Source organism: Rhineura floridana, chromosome 2, assembly GCF_030035675.1.
Source record: "Rhineura floridana isolate rRhiFlo1 chromosome 2, rRhiFlo1.hap2, whole genome shotgun sequence".
Taxonomy (NCBI): Eukaryota; Metazoa; Chordata; class Lepidosauria; order Squamata; family Rhineuridae; genus Rhineura; species Rhineura floridana.
The window spans coordinates 83,028,993-83,047,869 of record NC_084481.1 but is presented as its reverse complement, the minus strand read 5'-3'; the positions used below and the strand labels follow the sequence as shown (position 1 = coordinate 83,047,869).

General features: G+C 40.3%; 1 protein-coding gene across 9 annotated transcripts in view; it reads right to left on the bottom strand.

Annotated features, from left to right (window-relative positions):
* Positions 1-18,877, bottom strand: part of CLASP1 (cytoplasmic linker associated protein 1) — a 311,886-nt gene that overhangs the window by 165,949 nt on the left and 127,060 nt on the right. For all 9 annotated transcript variants that reach the window (XM_061609140.1, XM_061609147.1, XM_061609143.1 and 6 more), the window contains one exon: positions 986-1,138. In XM_061609140.1, coding sequence (XP_061465124.1) covers positions 986-1,138 — 153 coding nt within the window. The remainder of the gene's footprint in view (positions 1-985; positions 1,139-18,877) is intronic.

Below are 18,877 nucleotides of genomic sequence, written 5' to 3'. Positions count from 1 at the left end.
TAACAGAGGGTTGTATCCAATGTAGCACTGAGTCATGGTTCCATTGGTGCAAGGATTTCCGCTTGTGCAACAGGATTCCCCCCTACTCCTCCCCACATCCCAAATCTGTTCTAGGGGTTCCCCCTACTTTCCAGAGCAGATTTGTGGAGGGCACAGGGCACACCCAGGGTGAGTCCTGTTGCATAAGCAAAAATCCTTGTGCTAATGGGATGCATTAGAGTTAGAAAGTAACAGACAAAACAAATTTATGAAGGCACCAAGAAGCACAGTGAATTGCAAGAAAAATATTTTTTGTTCTACTGAGGAAAGGCCAAGAAATATAGAAGTCGAAAGAATATGTACAACCCATACACAAAGAGTCCAGCAAGATAACTGATATTATCTAAACTAGAGGGATGCTTGTTCTCTTAAAGGATTTAGCCTCATCTATAATTAAAGAAAGCGTGGTATTCTTGACAGTAACATAGGATGAAGATAAACAGAAGAAAGTCTTTAAAACATTAATTAGATGGGGTTATTGCTCAACACAGAAACTCTGAAAGCTTTCTGCAGGTGTCATTTGGAAATACAGTTTCTTAGTTATTTTCTCCCTCCATTATGGTTTCCATGCCATTCAGGAGGATAAGCATAATATATGGATAAAGTACTGTCTTTATACAAACTACCACAAATTGTATATGAATGAACATCTGAACACAAGGATTCTGGTAAATACATTGGGAGTATGGAGAGAAATTCTCTAGAATATGAATATGAATAATGTAGCACCATGATGACTTGATATCCTACCATATTCAAGAAAAATATTTTAGTATATTTCCCAAAACTATGAAACACCCCTGCCTCCTAAAAAGGTTATTTTCTACTCATCCATCAAGCAACTTCAGATGGGCATTAAAACTGAAAAAAAGGGGGAAAATAACATTTTTTATTTTCAGGCTCATGGGTTTTAGGCCAACCTTATGATTACACAGGCCTGACCTACCTGGAGCTTTAGAGATCAGAGCTGTTGTTCCAACCCTGCGAGCAGACCCCATTCCACCTTTTCGAGAGGTTGATGGAGCCTTTGAAGATGTTGAGGAGCTGGCTGAGGAAGGCCTGTTCCCATCCACGGAGTCATCATCATCAAAGTTTTTATCTGCAAAAGAAGCACAAGATGAACTTCAACCATTTGCTAATCTCCCATTTTGTAGCAAATTCACTCTGCAAGAATTCAGAAGACAGACTTGAAAGCCAAAGGTTTGTGCTTTCTGGTTTCCAGAACATATCCAAATGTCTAAAGCATTTTTTAAGGTAAAGGGATAGAACCCTGAACTTCTTGTGTTAGGCCACCTATTCAGCAAAATGTATAATAGACACTACAGGAATGACAGCTTTATTTAATGAAAGCCCTTGGAATTCTCAATCTCTCAAATTCCTTCCTTTTCAATGCCCTAATCTCTTCCAACATGAAGATTAAACATAATTCCTTCATTGAAATTTCTTCTGACAATCAGAAGGAGACTCCGTCAAAGTAATCATGTGCAACTTTCTCTCTCAACCAGTACTCAACTCTGCTTGAAGTGTTCAAGAAGCACTTCAAGAAACAACAGTCATCTCTATCATTTACTCCTTGTACTTCCAGCGGGAGAGAGCTTGGAGCAGAGGGATACTGTGATGATGAAAATGTGTGCCTTAACTACAGAGATTAATACTATTCATATAACAATCCTCAGTGTTCTTCTTTAAATTGTCTGCTACAGACCATCACCGCATCCAGTGGCTGTAAATTTCTCACAAGAAAATTCTATTCATTTATAAATTAAGGACATTGCAACCATCTTCCCATTCTTGTCCTCCAAATCATTTATAATGATTTTTGTTATTTTCACTGTTCTAACCCCTACACTCAACTGAGGGCATTCAATTACATTCACAGGCTCAGTCCATGGAAACTGGTTGTTCAACAGAACCAGAAATTAAACAACACTTTCTCCAGAGACAGCATACAGTTAACCTTCTCAGACCCCTCCTTTGGACACGAGTTCATTTTGTGGTACCATTGCTGTGAAATGCCTTCAAGAAGACTCTCCAAGATTAATTTCAGGAAACTGTCAGTCTTTTCTGTCAAACATTTGACAGCTGATGATTGTTCCTGCTGTAAAAAATTTTTAGCGCTTGTAGTAATGTTTTTATGTAGTTTTAATTTTAACATTGATTTCACTATTGTTTTATTATAATATTGGATATTACTTCTCTGGCTGCTTCTCTGACAGAAAAGCAGCTTATAAATACGGGCTGAGATCCAAAGAGGTGCTGAGGTTCATGCAAGGGGCTTACACTAGGCCGGTTTCAAAAACAGTTTGTCCTAAAGGGCCAGAGCCACAGTCCTCTTGGGTTCACAGAACTAATTTTAGAGTGCCTTGAAGCCTGGCTGCTAAACATAAACGCGTGGTGAGCTGTTTTGATGAGCCCATCAACTTTCCTGACATTTATTACCCATAGACAATGAAGCCATTTCAAATAATTTGTTTTAAGCCCATTCTCGTTCAATAACACATGTAAGGATGTGCTCTTTTATTCTGAATCAGAATAAACCAGATGTGAAAGGTGAGATAAAGGACTATGAATGAAGCCACTCCCTCAGGCTTTCATTGCCTCTAAATCGTAAACAATGTGAAAGTGCCATCCTCTGCCTAGTTCTATGCAAATCAGTGGGGTCCCGCTGTCATAACAGGGTGCAAACTCACACTCAGTGTTAGTATATAAGCAGAAACATCTGCTTATATTAGTCTTATTTTTGTAATTGGCAAGGGTAGAGTGGGAATTTCATCCTCACTAGTTTCTTTTAGCCTCTTACAAACAGAACTTGCTCTATACAGTAGGGTAATGGCAGAAATGTCATTTATTATTATAAAAACAAGAAGAAAACAAATATTTCAATAGCAAGACAGGTACTTGAAAGCAAAAAGCCTGTATTAATGTTCTCTCTCTCTCTCTCTCTCTCTCTCTCTCTCTCTCTCTCTCTCACACACACACACACACACACACACACACACACACACACACACACTTTTCAATACACATATCAAGGGTGTGGTTTCCTATACCTTAGCATTAAATGAAGGGGGGGTAGCTTGATCTCCAAGTTTTTCTTTAGAGAAGCATATTTCATTCTTATAACATAACATAAAAAGCTCCTTTAAAAACAAATCCAAAATATAAAAAGGTAGCACATGAAATGCATAAAAATGCAGCATTCTTCAGAAAACTTACAAAAATACATCTACTCATTATTGATAGCCAAAACCCATCTCATTCTACTCACTAATCAGAATAAACTAACATTACATTTCCAGGTTTCTCCTTCATTTTCAATAATCTGATACATTTAATTCAAGACATCAACTCTTGCAGCAACATGTGCACAGGCAGAAAGAGAAACAAAGAATAGGAAAAATCTGAACATGGACTTCAGGAAAACAAGATGCAAGCAGTAAGATCTACTTAGTACAAAAAAATGTATATTTACACCAGTGAAGACAGTTAGATGATGCAGTTATAATTTACAACAAACATTAGATTCTGCACTCTAGTGCTGCATTCATAAAACTAAATTCAAACCTGCTTTACTTCACCAGTTTCAATGGACATAAACCAAAGCAGTACACGCTTCGCTGTGATTCGCAATTATCCATCATTCCTAGTTCTTCAATTCTATGACCCAATGCTCAATTATGAATGATGACTACCAATAGGCAGACACATGCCTTGTTTAAAGAGGCCTTTGTCTGCTCCCTATTGCCGGTTAAAGAAAGAGAGAAATGCTTACAAAAATCTTTTTCCATTTTCTCTAAATAAAGGGGGAAATTATGAGAAATTTGCTTACAAGTACATATCCTTTTGCAAATAAGCCTCCTCAACATTCCTTCATATTTTCCATAGCGAGCCTAGATGTAACGCTGTCTCACAGACCACTGCAGCTTTCAATCCCAAGACATAATCAATCCTTGCCCCTTGTATTCATTAGGCATGCTGCTTTCACACACAAGGAGTTAAACAGCCCAGGCTTCAGCACTGTTTAGGTGCCTGAGCCTTGAGAGGCCACAGCATTCCACAGTCAATCTCAATGCATTTCAAAGGGGTGAAGGTGGCTGGGATTTCAAAGCAGCTGCAGCAGGCAACCCCACTATGGCTGGCTAGCAAGAGGCAGTAGTCCAAGATCATCCCATGGGAAGTCTAATGGGAGTATCTCAACAGCTGTCATCATTTGTCCATGACAAATACATGCATCATTATTAGTTTTTCAAAGCAAATCTGTGTCAAGTGTAAAATTAGAGGAAAGAGATGCTATACCAGGAATTCAAGAATTGACATGGGGGGGAGGAGAAAAAAATACAATTGCCCTGTTCTTCTAGAAAGACATGCCAGGATGCTTCTAAATAATCTCTGCTTCCAAACAAGCTAACAACAACAAAAACCTTCCGTTTTCATAACCTAAGTCCTAATTATTTGCCACTCAGATAAAACTATCGCACTGTGTTATGCTCCCCATTTCTATTGAAAAGAGAGAGCTCTAGAGACAAGCATCTTTGCAATTATCTGTTTATTTAACAATTGTGCTGGTGACTTCTACCCCAAAGTTCTTGTATAAGAATTCCACTGCTTTCCCAGAGTAGTAGACATCTCTAACAAATATATCTAAGCAGACATATTCAAAGGCCACATTCACACCATCCATTTAAGCCACTTCCCGGGATTTTTCTGTGGGGGGAGGAAAGTCATGACTGTTTAAAGTGGAATGATAGTGGAATAAATGTATGGTGTGAATGTGGTCACAGACTAATACATATTGTTGATAGCATAATTTTGATTATTTATTCCCTATAGCAAGATGTAGAACAGCCTTTCCTAATCTGGTGCCTACCAGATATTTTGTAATACAACTTCCATCAGTCACAAACACCATGGCCAATGGTCAGAGATAACGGGAACTGTACTCCAAAACATCTGGAGGGCTGGGGAATGGTAATGAACAGCACAGACTACTTTTTCAATGTTACCTTCTGAATATAACTTGGTAGATCACCAACGTTCTTTCTACAACATATGGTATGTAGGTCATTCACCTTTACCAAAAACCTGTGGATGAAACAGCAACTGAGGATAACAGGCAAAGATTTCCTCAGGACAAAATAGTTTCTCATCAGCACTCACGTAGTAACATTACATTTTTGGGAACTATTGTACTTGTGATGCACATTAGCATGTAGTATATCTCTGATGTTTTTTCTTTTACACAGCTGCATAGAGACCAGTGTGGGTAAAGGGGAGAATGGTGATTTTTAGCAGAAAAATTGCAGGGGAAGAGATTTTTTTAAAAAAACACCCTCATCCCATGCTGGTTTGTCACTTTGGACTGCATAAAAGAAAAACATCAAAGACACACTACACACAGCTGTGCATCACATGACATTTAGCCATTAATTAGGTTCAATGCAGGCTAAGACCTGGAATACATGAACAAGATTTACAAATGCCAGTGGCATGGTAACATGACTGTTCAAAAGGGGGAAACACAAGAAATACAGAGCTTCTGGTGGGGCAGACATGCTCTTGCAGAGAACTGTGCTAGATCAAACCCTAGCACGTGTCCTCAACTTCGTTTCTTGGATTAAAAAATACTGATTCTACTAAACTTCTATCATGTTTTTATGGTGACAGAGCAATGGAAGGCTGGCTGAATTCAGTTGAACAATCACCACCTTGTTTCCAGCTGACCTGGAACTTGGATTTTATACATCACAGATTTAAACAGCCTCTACACAGGGATTGTTTAACTCTGAAAAACAGACACAATTGCTTAAGCTCCTAACACAAACCTAAATTAACCCTTTACAATTAGGGTTGCCAGGTCTCCGTTTTTCACCTCCTACATGGTCTGGTTCACGAGATATACACCAGAATGTCAGCCGCACTCCCCCCAAAGTCTGTTAAATGAGCTCGTAGCTTGGCTGCCCTAGCAGGTTTGTAGCCAATAAATGAAATCAGGGTTGTAATTGACAAGGGATTTGTTGACCTCCAGGCAATAGCTAGATTCCATTGCAAGTCCAGAAAACACTTGCCTTTTCCTACGTGTCTGAAAATCTCATAGAGTAAGTTTATAGCTTTCAGCAGTATCAAATGTCCCTTTTTCTCTGTGTGCATGAGACCATAACAAAAGATCACAGCAGGATCTTGGTAGGCATACCCAGTAAATAATTTCAGTTATGATTATAATAAAAGTGTCCATGCAGTTTTTTTAAATTACTTGCAAAAATAGCGTATTAAACATTTTTTTCAAATAATTTTTGAACAGAAATTTTTAAAAAGTGTACATGCAGCTCATGATGCCATTACAATGTGTTATGCTTTTCTAATTATGAAAAGTCAAACAAGTTAAAGAGTGCAGTTTATCTAATTGATAGCCTGTTTTGAAAATCTTCCTAATGTTTTAATCCTATACTTACTCTTCTGAGAGAATTTGATAGAACTTACTTTTGAGTGGACATGCAAGCATTGCTGAAGTATGACAAGGGGAAACTGCAGATTGTCTCTCCAGTAGTAGGGGACCAGCCCTAACGTTAGGTGGTGGATGCTGGCCACTTCTCCAGAGCTGTTGGAGGACAGAGCTGTATGTGCCTTTACCAGCTTTGGCTAGTAAGACAGCTGCAGCTGTTTCTGGACTGGGATAGCCTGACCACTGTTGTCCATGCACTGGTAACCTCCAGGCTGGATTTCTGTAATGCGCTCTATGTGGGGCTGCCCTTGGGGTTGGTTCAGAAGCTGCAGCTGGTGCAAAATGTGGTGGTGTGATTGCTCACTGGGCAGGGTATCACCAATATGTCACCCCGCTGCTGAAAGAAATGCACTGGATGCCCATTAGCTACCACGCTAAGTTCAAGGTCCTGGTTTTGGTGTACAAAGCCCTATACAGCTTGGGACCAGGATACCTGAAAGATCATCCCATCCTTTATATACCCAGTCAATCACTGTGCTCTGCAAGTGAGGGCCTCCTGCAGATACCATCGTATCAGGAGACCCATTCCGTATAACACAGGAAGCAGACCTTTAGTGCAGTGGTACCTACCCTTTGGAAATCTCTCCCCTTAAATATTAGACAGGCACCATCTCTGTTATCTTTTCGGCGACAACTAAAGACCTTCCTCTTTCAACAAGCCTTCTAAGTAGAAACCTTATCCCAGTCTGCATCTGTGTTGGAATTGCTTTTTAAGATTTTTTAAAGCTTTTTTTTTAAAAAAAATATTTTAATGATGTTTTGTTTGAATATGTTTTTAAAGATGTTTTGTTTTAATATATTTTAAAGTCTGGTTTTGTGATGTTTTATAGTGTTCTTAGTGTTTTTGTTTGCCACCCTAGGTTCCTATTGGGAGGAAGGGTGGGATATAAATAAATAAATAACCCCCACCCCTCGTGTTTTCACACCTGCCTGCCATGGCCAATGGCCCCTTCTTCATTTACTGTTCCTTTATCCCATATGTGGTTTGGCTTACTCTGTGTTGAAGTGCTGATCTTCATTAAGAGGCAAACTATTTCTCATATTTTGGCATACATCAAAATCCCCTTGTCCCAGACTTTCCTAGTAATTACATGACAGAAAAATTAAGTTTTCTGTTTGAAGAAATGAATCTGTGTTTGCAACTTGGAAGGTAACCTATTTTGTGGTAATCCAGGTGTCTTGGGTATAACAAATTTCAGGTGATGAGGAATATCCCAATGATTGCAAAGCCCGTTAGTCAGCCAGTCCATCCCAAGCACATATGTGTATGTTTGTGTGTACACACACACCCTCTCTCACTCATTAACACACACACACGGGGTGGTATTGCTCACACATACATGGATTTTCATATGTAAATATTTTACGTATCTGCAGATACATTTTGTGGTGAGAGGGGTTTATCTTTATTTCTGCAGCTAGATTTCCTAAACTGTTTTTCAAATGATAGAGTGAAAACATGCTAACAATAGCAGCAAAATATTAGCCTGTTCTCACAGACACATTGATTTTCATAATTGTTGTGACAACAGGCTTACCAGCAACAACAGCTCAGATTATAATGAACAAGCTGAATCAAAATCTTGATAATGATAGAAGAGCTTTCCATATGAGAATGGTTCTTCAACAAAGAGCCAGGTTTATTATTGATCGGGACTCTGATAGTATACAAAACGCCTTACAAATTTATTTCTCATTTAGTGTTTTAACAACCTCACTAAATAAATCAGAATGAAATAGCTGAACAGGTTTTGAGCATGAACATTTTAAGTCTTAAACAAACTATGCATCCCACATTGGCCATTATACCACACTTCCCAGATTTCTGAGCAAGGAGATCATGACATAAATGTTGGCCCTAATGCTCTGAAGAAACTACATTGTCCCTCCACCCCCGTATGAGCTGTTGGACTACTAAAACTAATGCATCTTTGACAGAAGTTTTCTGTGTTGTTTTATAATTGTCAAAGACAGGCTCTCCATAAAGGTCCCTAGTTTGCCAAAAATATCACAAATATTGTAGAGTAACTCTCTTTAGCTCTTGCCTGACATTCAGTGGCTGCAAAAAACAAGTGGCTCTGAGCACATTTATCTTTTTATTTTCCCCTCAGCCCTTCTGTTTTCCCAGGTGAACATATCCAGTTCCTTCTATTGTTTCCTTTGCCAATGTCCCTATAATTGTTATGATTGTTCCCTACTCATCACTTCTATATATTTACAAAAGAGACACATGCACATACACTTTTCCCAAATGGATTCTGTGCTCCAGTCTCTTTACCTATCGAACCATTCTAAAGTTGAAATGATTGTGTAGATTACAGTACTAAGGGGAACTGAGTGTAATATTTGCACATTAAATTTATCATTTTTTAAAGAAAAAGAAAAGGAAAATTGTGAACATGCTACAGTGCTACATGGGAGCAAGCCTCAAGTTGACCCTCAATCATGTTCCTTGGGATAAACTGCAAGAGCAGCCTGCTTTAGCTCTTGTTGCTAAAGAAACATCTGTTGGTGACTTTTTTATTTGCCGAGACTCAAGCAAAGCTGGAGGCATGCAAACATGAGACAATGAGTAAGCCAAATTCAGCTTGCTTTAGTTTCTCCATACTTCCAAGTCTTCATAGGTAAGGTTGAATAAGGCTTTGTCAGGGCTGAGTTCCTTTTTAAAAATCTATACAACATTGTAACTTGGGATGTGCTACAATTCCGCCCAATTCAGATTTAGTGCCAAATTTTCTATTAATTTGCTTATTCACTATCATTGCAGATCAGATTTTTATGTAGTGATTTTCCGCAGCTAGTTTTGGAAACAGATTTTTTTTTTTTAAAAGCTGTCTAAAATATTGATATTAATATCAATAATGTCATTATTTTTAATCTATATTTCCTTTCAAAATAGCAACATTTCCTTTAACAAACTGTATTCCAGAAGACATATATATAAGGGCAATATAAGCTTTTCTTCTCCCACATCTCCAGCAATTATCTTGACCATTTTTTATATTACAATCAATTTATACAGTGTTAAGTACTATTGATATAATATTTTATAATAATTTTCCTTTAAGTCAGCTGAAATTAATCCAGAGGGAGTATAAGGCCATAACCAAGTCCATTCGTCCATATTTATCTCTCTTCCTGTATCTCTCTCTCATTTCTTCATAAATGTAGTTACTGCTTGGTTTTGTCCCAAACTATATAATAAAATTTACCTATACCCCTTTTCTTTCATTGCTCATAAATATGTCACATCTGTTTTCTTAATCTATCATACTTCCTTATTAAAAGTTATTGCTCCCCTAAATTGAAAAAAATTGAAACAGGGAAGGTCTCATTCCCTTCAAAAATCTAACAATTTCATATTAAGTTGGTATGTTTTGTCCTATCAATTGCTTTTTATAGTGTTTATACCTGCATCTTGACATATTTTATACTCCTATTATGCCCATTCTAGGATTGAGAAATCCATTATAGAACAGTGATGGTAAAGGTAATAAACCTGGAAATACTTGATTTTTAATTTCATACCAAAATTTTAGTGTTGAATGAACAAGAGGAGTGGCAAACACTCTGAACAGGAAATCACACAAAGGTGGAACGGGGGTTCCATATACAGTTGGATACTATCAAGCAGTTAGGCTAGCAATAATTAAAGAGTGGTTTGTAAGGGACATAATCCTTGAGGCAGAAGAGTTTGTTAAAAAGGAACTTTACAAACCTCTTGTGGCATAAAGATCTATGGGAAAGCATCATAGTTTAAGTACCTTCTATTCATTCTCCTGTTGATATTTTGCCAGTTCAGGGTCTGAGATTTTCTTATGACTACTCATATAATCAGTGTTTATTTTGTGCTTCCAGAAACTTACTTTGTAGAGAGGCTGTTATGGGTATTCAATCAACAATGAAATTTAATCAACAATGAAATCCACATAGACAGCAACTTCTAGTTCTTGATTTAATTCATCTGGTGATAAAGGGATCTGGATATGCTTTAAGAGTATCTGCTGTCATTGCTTCCCAGGAATCTGCATAAAATTGTAGGTTAATTTTATTATCCAGAGACAAAGTCTTTGGTTCCTAAGAGGAAATTAATCAAAGGGTTTGTCTCCTAGATAGGATACAACAGGCTTAATGATTTATCTGTAAGGTAAGCGTCAAGCCAATAAGATATGTTCTTAGGAGTTCAATTGTCCACATCACTGCCAAACAGGGTCATATTGGGCTAGTTCTAGGGATAAACTGAGTATCATTTTTATCTCATTGAAAGCTAAATACTGTGTTGAGTTCCAGGTCCATGTGGTGTTCTCACTTAAGTCTCTCAGCGGTTTTGTGATTGTTCCAAATTTGCTACAAAATGGCCTTTTCCAAGAATTCTGCACCAGTTGCTGGACCATTCTTTCCACCAAAAAGATAATCTTGAAAAAGGTTCTCCCTAATTACCATTCTTCTAGGGCTGATAATGCACTGGGTTATCTTTGTTTTTTAGTCATTGCTCACCAGTTACACTACTAAACAAATGGGTCATCTAAGAGACAACATAGATAAGAACAAGCTTTGGATAATAACCCACTTCAAAATACATTACAGAATATTAGGGAAATGAGCCAGGACAAAAAATTTAATACAATTAGCCGTGAAATAGACATTAATATTCTATGATGTTAACTTAATCCTAAAAGCAGATAGACAAAGGAAAGTTTTTCAATAATTAACACTCAAAGTGTTATTCAAACCAGCTACATGATTCTGGATTATAGTTTCAATGCAATCACTTGCAATGGTTTCTAACCCTAAGAAAAAGGACCACTTCTACAATTACTTTTTTGGGTAAGCAACTATGAAACGTTGGAGTCTAAAACAAGCCTTAATGGCCTTAGCCAACCTAACTAGCAAACTGCTTTCATTGGAGGGATTGGGGGGGGGGGTAAGCTTAAGACACCTTCCAGTAAGCATAGACTTGACTCCACTACCTTAAAATAGAGAGTGATGGAGGAAGTTTCTACCACTTTCCCTGTTCACTCACCCACCTCTTCACCTACATAAATTGTAAAGTTTGGACTTCTGGCAGAAGCCACAACCAGCAGAGTGGAGTATAGATTTAGATGGTCCACCCCCAGAGATTAATAGAAACTGAGAGATTCCTAAATGCTATGGGGATTTTCCAGGGGGTAGGGCCAGAGATCCTGTTGAGGTCCTGGTCTTGCTGTGTGATGGTGAGATGAGGAGCAGTACCAACATGATCGCTACCAAGGGTCGTCTCTAGTGCTGCAGAGCTCACACTGCTCCTTGGTGTAAAGAGCTGTGGACAATGAAGCAGGCTGAGAGACAACTAGAGCACAAGTGGCAGAAAACTTACTCTGAAGCTGACCGAACACTTAGTAGGTTACATAATTCTGCCAACAAAGTGGTGGTGGTGAACTGCCTCCATGGCTCCTCTAAGAGCCGTCCAGCAGAGCTGTTTTCCAGAGGCTTGTCAGACCTGAAGTAGTTGGATGGCCCTCTGGAGCACTAGGTGGCATGCTGTGAGCACTTTGCAAGGCACTTTGAGGAAAAGGTCACTTAGCTCTATGCCACAGTTTGCATGCTACAGCTGTTGCAGCCCCAGTCAAGGAATCCAAAGCAGCACCTTCTCATAATATAGGGTATCGATTTCAGTTTATGCAACCTGATGATGTAGGTAGAACACATGCAATGATGCCGCCAGCTTCTTGCTCTCTTGACCCCATTCACTTGGCTGGTGAAAGCCAATCTGGGAGCAGGGTGGGAGTTAACTGGGTAGGTCCATGCATCTCTATGCAATGAAGTTGAGCCTGCTGTCCTTGAACAGGAAGCAGTATGTTTACTCCTAAGAAGCCCACCCTGGACCCTGTGATTACAATAACTACTGCCCGGGTTCAAATACCACTGTCTTGGGAAAAGTGGAGATAGTATTGGTATAGCAGTTCCAGGAGTTCCTGAAGAATACAGAGTATCTGGATTTATTTCGATCTGTGCTCAGGTGTAATTTTGGGATTCAGTTGGCCTTAGTCACCCTGATGGACGAGCTGCATCAAGAGCGGGACAGGGAGTGTAACTCCACAGCTCAGTCTCTTGGCAGCTTTAGACACCATTGACCACAGTATCCTCCTGGACTGGCTCTGTAAGATGGGTAATGGGGGCACTCTTTTATAGTGCTTCCATTCCTACTTGCAGGGTCCAGAGCATAGCATTGGGAGATTGTGTTTTGACCCCATGGTCCCTGCACTATCGTGTCCCACAGGGCACAATCTTGTCCCCAATGTTGTCCAATATCTACATGAAGTCATTGGGAGTAACCATTAGGAGTTTGGGAGCAAAATGTCATCAATATGCTGATGACATGCAGTTCTATTTCTCTGTAACACCTTAGTCAGGAGAGGCTGTGCATGATCTCCACCATTGTTTGAGCACAGTGGCAGACTAGATGAGGGCCAATAAACCAAGTTTGAGTCCTAGGAAGATGGACACATTGTAGATGGATGGTCCCTGTATTGAGATGATTAGCCATTTGCCTGTTTTCACAAGGTCCTTGAACCATTTTTGTTGCTAGAGACTTAGGTAGCCTCATCAGCTAGGAATACCTTTTAGCAGCTATGGCTAATACACCAGCTATAGCTGTTCTTTGACATGAATAACTTGACCACAATAATTCATGCATTGGTGACCTCAAGACCTGATCACTGCAATGTGCTCTATGTGGGGCTACCCTTGGGCCTGGTCCAGAAGCTCCAGCTGGTGCAAAATGCTAGAGTGTTGATGGAGACTCTATCTGTACTGCCAGCACTTAACTCCAGTGGTTAAAAGTTTGCACTGGCTGCCCATATGCTACTGGCCTGCCCATATGCTATTGGGCGAAGTTTAAGGTTCTTGTATTAAATTACATTTAATTTACATTAAATTCAATTAAAATTCCCTCCTGCCTGAGATCAGACTGGCCCCCTCCTTACTGAACTTCAGGGACTTGGTGAAGACTTCTTTATGTTAGGAGGTGGTATTTTAAATAAGCTTTCCTGATTTATGGGTTAATTTAACCTGATTTTATCCTTTCAGGTCTTCAGAATGTTTAGTACACTGCTTCAATGTACACTGCTTAGAAACTATGGTATATAAACTGTTGAAATAAAAGCTGGGGAGACGAGACAGATTGCCACATGCCAAGGACAGGGATCCTAGTCGCTTCTCTTTATCTCTCTGTCCTTCCAAGCTTTCTATGGAGCTTGCAGACAGGCACTCAGTCGAGACCCTGGTGGAGGAGTGGAATAAGGCGATCACCGGGGCATTAGACCGGGTGGCTCCGAAATGCCCTCTCCCCCTGAATACAGCTCAGACAGCACCATGGTATATTCCACGGTTGCGAACTCTGAGGCGGGAGGTGAGATGGCTAGAGCGCCGGTGGCGGAAATCTCGCTCTGATGATGATCAGACACGGGTTAGAGCGGCTGCAGCAGCCTACCATATAGCGGTAAGGGCAGCAAAAAACGATTTTTACGCTGCCTCTATTGCGTCCGCAGAGTGCTGTCCCAGGAGGCTGTTCCAAGTGGTCCGAAGCCTGGTCGGTCCAGTTGCTTTGGAACCTATGGAACATTCTATGACCTCCTGTGATGAGTTTGCAAAGCACTTTGCAGATAAAATCAATCGTCTAAAGAGTGTTATTCCGCACACTATGGATACTGTGAGAAGCCAGAGGTGGCCAGTGGTTCTCTGGTGGTGTGGGATCGGCTCCAGCTTCTTCCTTCTGATGGTGGACAAGGTGCTTTCAACCTTAAGGCCAACCACCTGCTTACTCGGCCCTTGCCCATCGTGGCTCATTATGAGCTGCAAGGGCAGTCTGGGCGAGGGGATCAAGGTGGTGGTAAATGCATCCTTGGAAGAGGGTGTAATGCCATCAGCCCTCAAGGAGGCAGTAATAAAACCAAGTTTAAAGAAGCCCTCCTTGGATCCCCAAGATTTGAACAACTTTCGCCCAATCTCAAACTAACCATTCTTGGGCAAGGCGGTTGAGCGGGTGGTGGCGAAGCAGTTGCAACTGCAATTGGAGGAAGTGGATTATTTGGATCCATTTCAGTCGGGTTTCAGGCCTGGACATGGGACTGAAACAGCCTTGGTTGCCTTGGTGGATGATATGAGGAGAGTGTTGGATAGGGATGAGTGCACCTTCCTCGTCCTCCTGGACCTCTCAGCGGCTTTTGATACCGTTACCCATGGTATCCTTCTAGATCGCCTGGAGGGATTAGGCATAGGGGGCACTGTATTGCAGTGGTTCCATTCCTTCCTCACTGATAGCATTGGGGGATGAGGTTTCGGACCCTTGGCCTCTCACTTGTGGGGTGCTGCAGGGTTCCATCCTCTCCCTGATGCTATTTAACATCTATATAAAGCCGCTGGGGACTATCATCAGGAGATTTGGGCTGCAGTGTCACCAGTATGAGGATGACACACAGCTCTATCTCTCATTTAAATCTTCACCAAGATTGGCTGCAGAAACCCTATCCAAGTGAATCGGTGAGCGGCTGGATGGGAAGGAATAAGCTGAAGCTGAACCCTGACAAAACCAAGGTACTGTTCATGCGAGACAAGGGAAGGTTAGGGGATTTGGACCTGGTGCTCAATGGGGTACAATTGCCCCTGAAAGACCAGGTCCATAGCCTCGGGGTCATTCTTGACTCCAAGCTGTCCATGGAGGCTCAGGTTTTGGCTGTGAGCCGGGCAGCACTGTATCAACTCCATCTGATACAGAGGCTACACCCCTACCTTCCCAATCATCTGCTCCCATCAGTGGTACATGCCCTGGTCTCCTCTCGCCTAGACTACTGTAATGCGCTCTACATGGGGCTACCCTTGAAAACGGTCCGGAAGCTGCAACTGGTACAGAACACGGTGGCGTGCCTGATTAAAGAGTTGCACTGGTTACCAGTTGCTAACCGGGTCCAATTCAAGGTGTTGGTTTTGACCTTTAAATCCCTATACGGTTTCACCCGTCTATCTAAAGGAGCACCTCCAGCATCATCAGCTGTGCCGCCCAACAAGATCTCTCCATCCCATCAGTCAAAACAGCCAAACTGGTGAGGGCTAGAGAGAGGGCTTTTTCAGTTGTAGCCCCCACCCTGTGAAACTCCCTCCCAAATGATCTCTGCCATGCCCCCTCTATGATGAGCTTCCGCCAGGCCTTGAAGACCAGGCTCCTCAGGCAGGCTTTTGGGGTGGGCTAGATTTTATCTTCATTGTTTTTAGATTTTTAATGTCTAGGTATTGTATGCCTATTTTGTACGTCACCCAGAGTGGCTGGACAGCCAGCCAGATAGGCGACTAATAAATTAAACAAATAAATAAATAAATGTTAAAGAAGCACAGGGACAAGGACCAGCAGCTGATGAACCAGACAATACACATACGGAAGCTTGGTTGAGCATGTGGACTGTCAGTTGTTGACTCCTCACCTAGGATTAGCTTCCCAGAATGGACAGTGAAAAGTGAAAATACAATTGCATTACTCCACAGAAAGTGCCTCCCACAACTCCGACCAATACAGTAATACCTCAGAAACTCATTTTAATGAAGGCTTTTTTTAAAAGGTAAAACTAATGAGCTTTGCTTTGCTATGGTTAAACTTTCAAGCCTGTGCCTTTGCTTTAAGGTGAAACTGAACAGGTGAAACTGAACAGTCTGTGTCTTTGCTTTGCTATCAAACTGACAAGCCTATGCCTTTGCTTTAAGATGAAACTGACCAGCCTGTGTGTTTGCTTTGCCTTAAAGAGATCTTTTGCTTTCTCCCAGGGCTGGGGAGGGAAGGATCCAATACTATTCAGAGAAGGAGGAGGGGGAAGGGAGAGGGGTGGGTGTTGGGTAGGCACCCTTTAAAGCCCCTGTTGAAGCTGCCCCCACCATCTATGAGCGGGTGTAGAAACCTATCTCTATTCTTTCCATGTTATTCCTACCTCTGGTACCAAAATTTTGGTTAAAGAAATAATGTCCAGAAACGTATCTGTTTTGTTTACTGAGGTATTACTGTATATAAGCTAAACATTCTAAAGATCTGAAAGGGATTCCCATCAAAATTAAAGCGGAAAATGCATTACTTTATTCTTACCTCAATCTCTATATGCAACACATTCCAGAATAAAGCGACTCTCCTTGAATACATGACTACAGGGGAAACAGGCATGAAAAATGCATTCAGCTGCAAGGGCAAGGGCAGAAGAAAGCAAGAGGCACAAGTATAAAATATTATTGTACTCCCTTTAAAAAAGGACCACATGAGCATAAAGAATTCACCATGGTGCACACCATAAGTGGCATTACCACTTCAGATAATGTAGCAACAACTGCAGTTCTTTTTTGAAACATTATGTTCACCTCCTATATTGCATTTCTTTTATGAAAGAAAATTGCACTGGGAAGAAATGGAAGTTGTCTAGAAAGAAGAACACAGGCACATATAACCATTTTAATATGCTCTACATGCACAATGAGCTTTACCACTCTTTTAAGCAGTGTGTTCACACTGGAAACTGCCTCTTTAATGGTAGCATCCATATGTCCCAATTAGTATCAATTCCTCAATTGAGATTGATCTAAAGCTAGAATAACTAGCATTAGTTATCCCAAGCCATGATTTACCTTGAAAAAATGCAAATGATTTAGTAATCCCACCAAAGAAACTGTTTAGTGACCAAATGGTTTTTGGTGTACAGGCTGTCAGCATTTGTAGTATTTATGTTTTACAAATGTTTAAGAAAATACATATATAGCAAAGCATTATTATATATATAACCTCAATTATTCCACTATCAGTTGAATGCATGTGGCTGTACTACCGTCAGGAAGCTTCCAAACAAATCTCCTGTGCATGTTTCAGCAATAAAACAAATAACTAGACTTAAACAGAGACTGAAATGGCACTTTAATTTTAGATGCATCTTTATAGCAGCAAAAGTTGTAGCCACAATCAACCTGGCAGCTTGTTTTTGCAAAAATAATAAAAAGTAGCCTCTTGTCGCAACAATGAAACAGCAGAAGGTTTGATCATACACAGAACTGCACCAGTCTTTCTTTGACACATCCAGATGATTCAGCATACCAAATCAGGCTGGGTATATTAGTTTCTGTGCTGTTTTTCAAAAAAGTGATGGGAAAATAAACATGTGACTCATAATGAAGCTGATTTTATTCTGTCATATGTATTTATGTAGAATACTTCCAAACTGTGCACTTGCTATGCTCAAGGCAGTGCACAACATAATTTAAAAACAATCACATAAATACCATTAAAATAAATTTTAAAATCTATAATTACAAAAGAAACAAGAACCATCAGTAGCATCACAACAGCCACACATCTGCAAGACTCTCCAGTCAAATGTATTCACAAACAGGCAGCCTACAGAAATGCCTGAGGCTCTATATAAGAGTTGTCTAAAATTCTAGAGCAGAGAAATGTACTGCCTGAGATTATTCCATATCACTGGCACAACCACAGAGAAGACCACACTCCTTAATGAAGCATGAACTTCCAGTCAGTAGCCAGATGTTCCAAAATCCAGACAAAGGAAGGGCTAATTTTCAGTGAGAAAAATATTTATTTCAATGGTAATAAAAGGGAAATTCAGTAACCAATTATATTTACCTAGATCCACTAGTTTCAGTGGGGCTAGAGTATTAGGTCATTGAATCTGGTCCCCCTTCCCCCCTAATTTTTCCCCATTTAGACGTTTGTTTGTTGCGTTTATATACTGCCTCCATGCCAAGGCACCCTAGGCAGTTTACAATTTAATACATGGGAGGTTTTCTTTGGAGAGACACAAAACCATGATCCCTGGTTTCAACATAAAGTTAAGTTAGGGATTGTGGTTGTTTCTTCCCAGCATGAACATAAAGCGGGCATGACTAGATCCTGCATGGCAAACTATGATGTATGGCTTAACAAGATGTATGAACTCAGCCACAGTAAGAAATAAATACAGATTTATGGAGTCCTAGTTGCAGGTATATATAGCCTTCCAATGAATCAAATAAGTACAAAAGTTAGCTGATGTGCAGCATAAAACCTATTTACTCACTATTGTGTCTCACTGAATTTAATGGGACTTGCCATCTTATAAGTGTGCTTAGGACTGCAGTGTTAAAACTATATGAAGTGTCTACATTTTAGGGTAAGAGTGGAGGTAGAAAGGGGCTTACCAATCATCTAGTTCAACTCCTATAAGTAGGGTTCATTAAACATGCTTATAAATTTCACCCTATGGCTGTGCAATAAAATAAAAATCTGATATACACCTGCTCCACAAGACCTGTGAACCTCTGCGCTATTTTCGCACAGCAGTG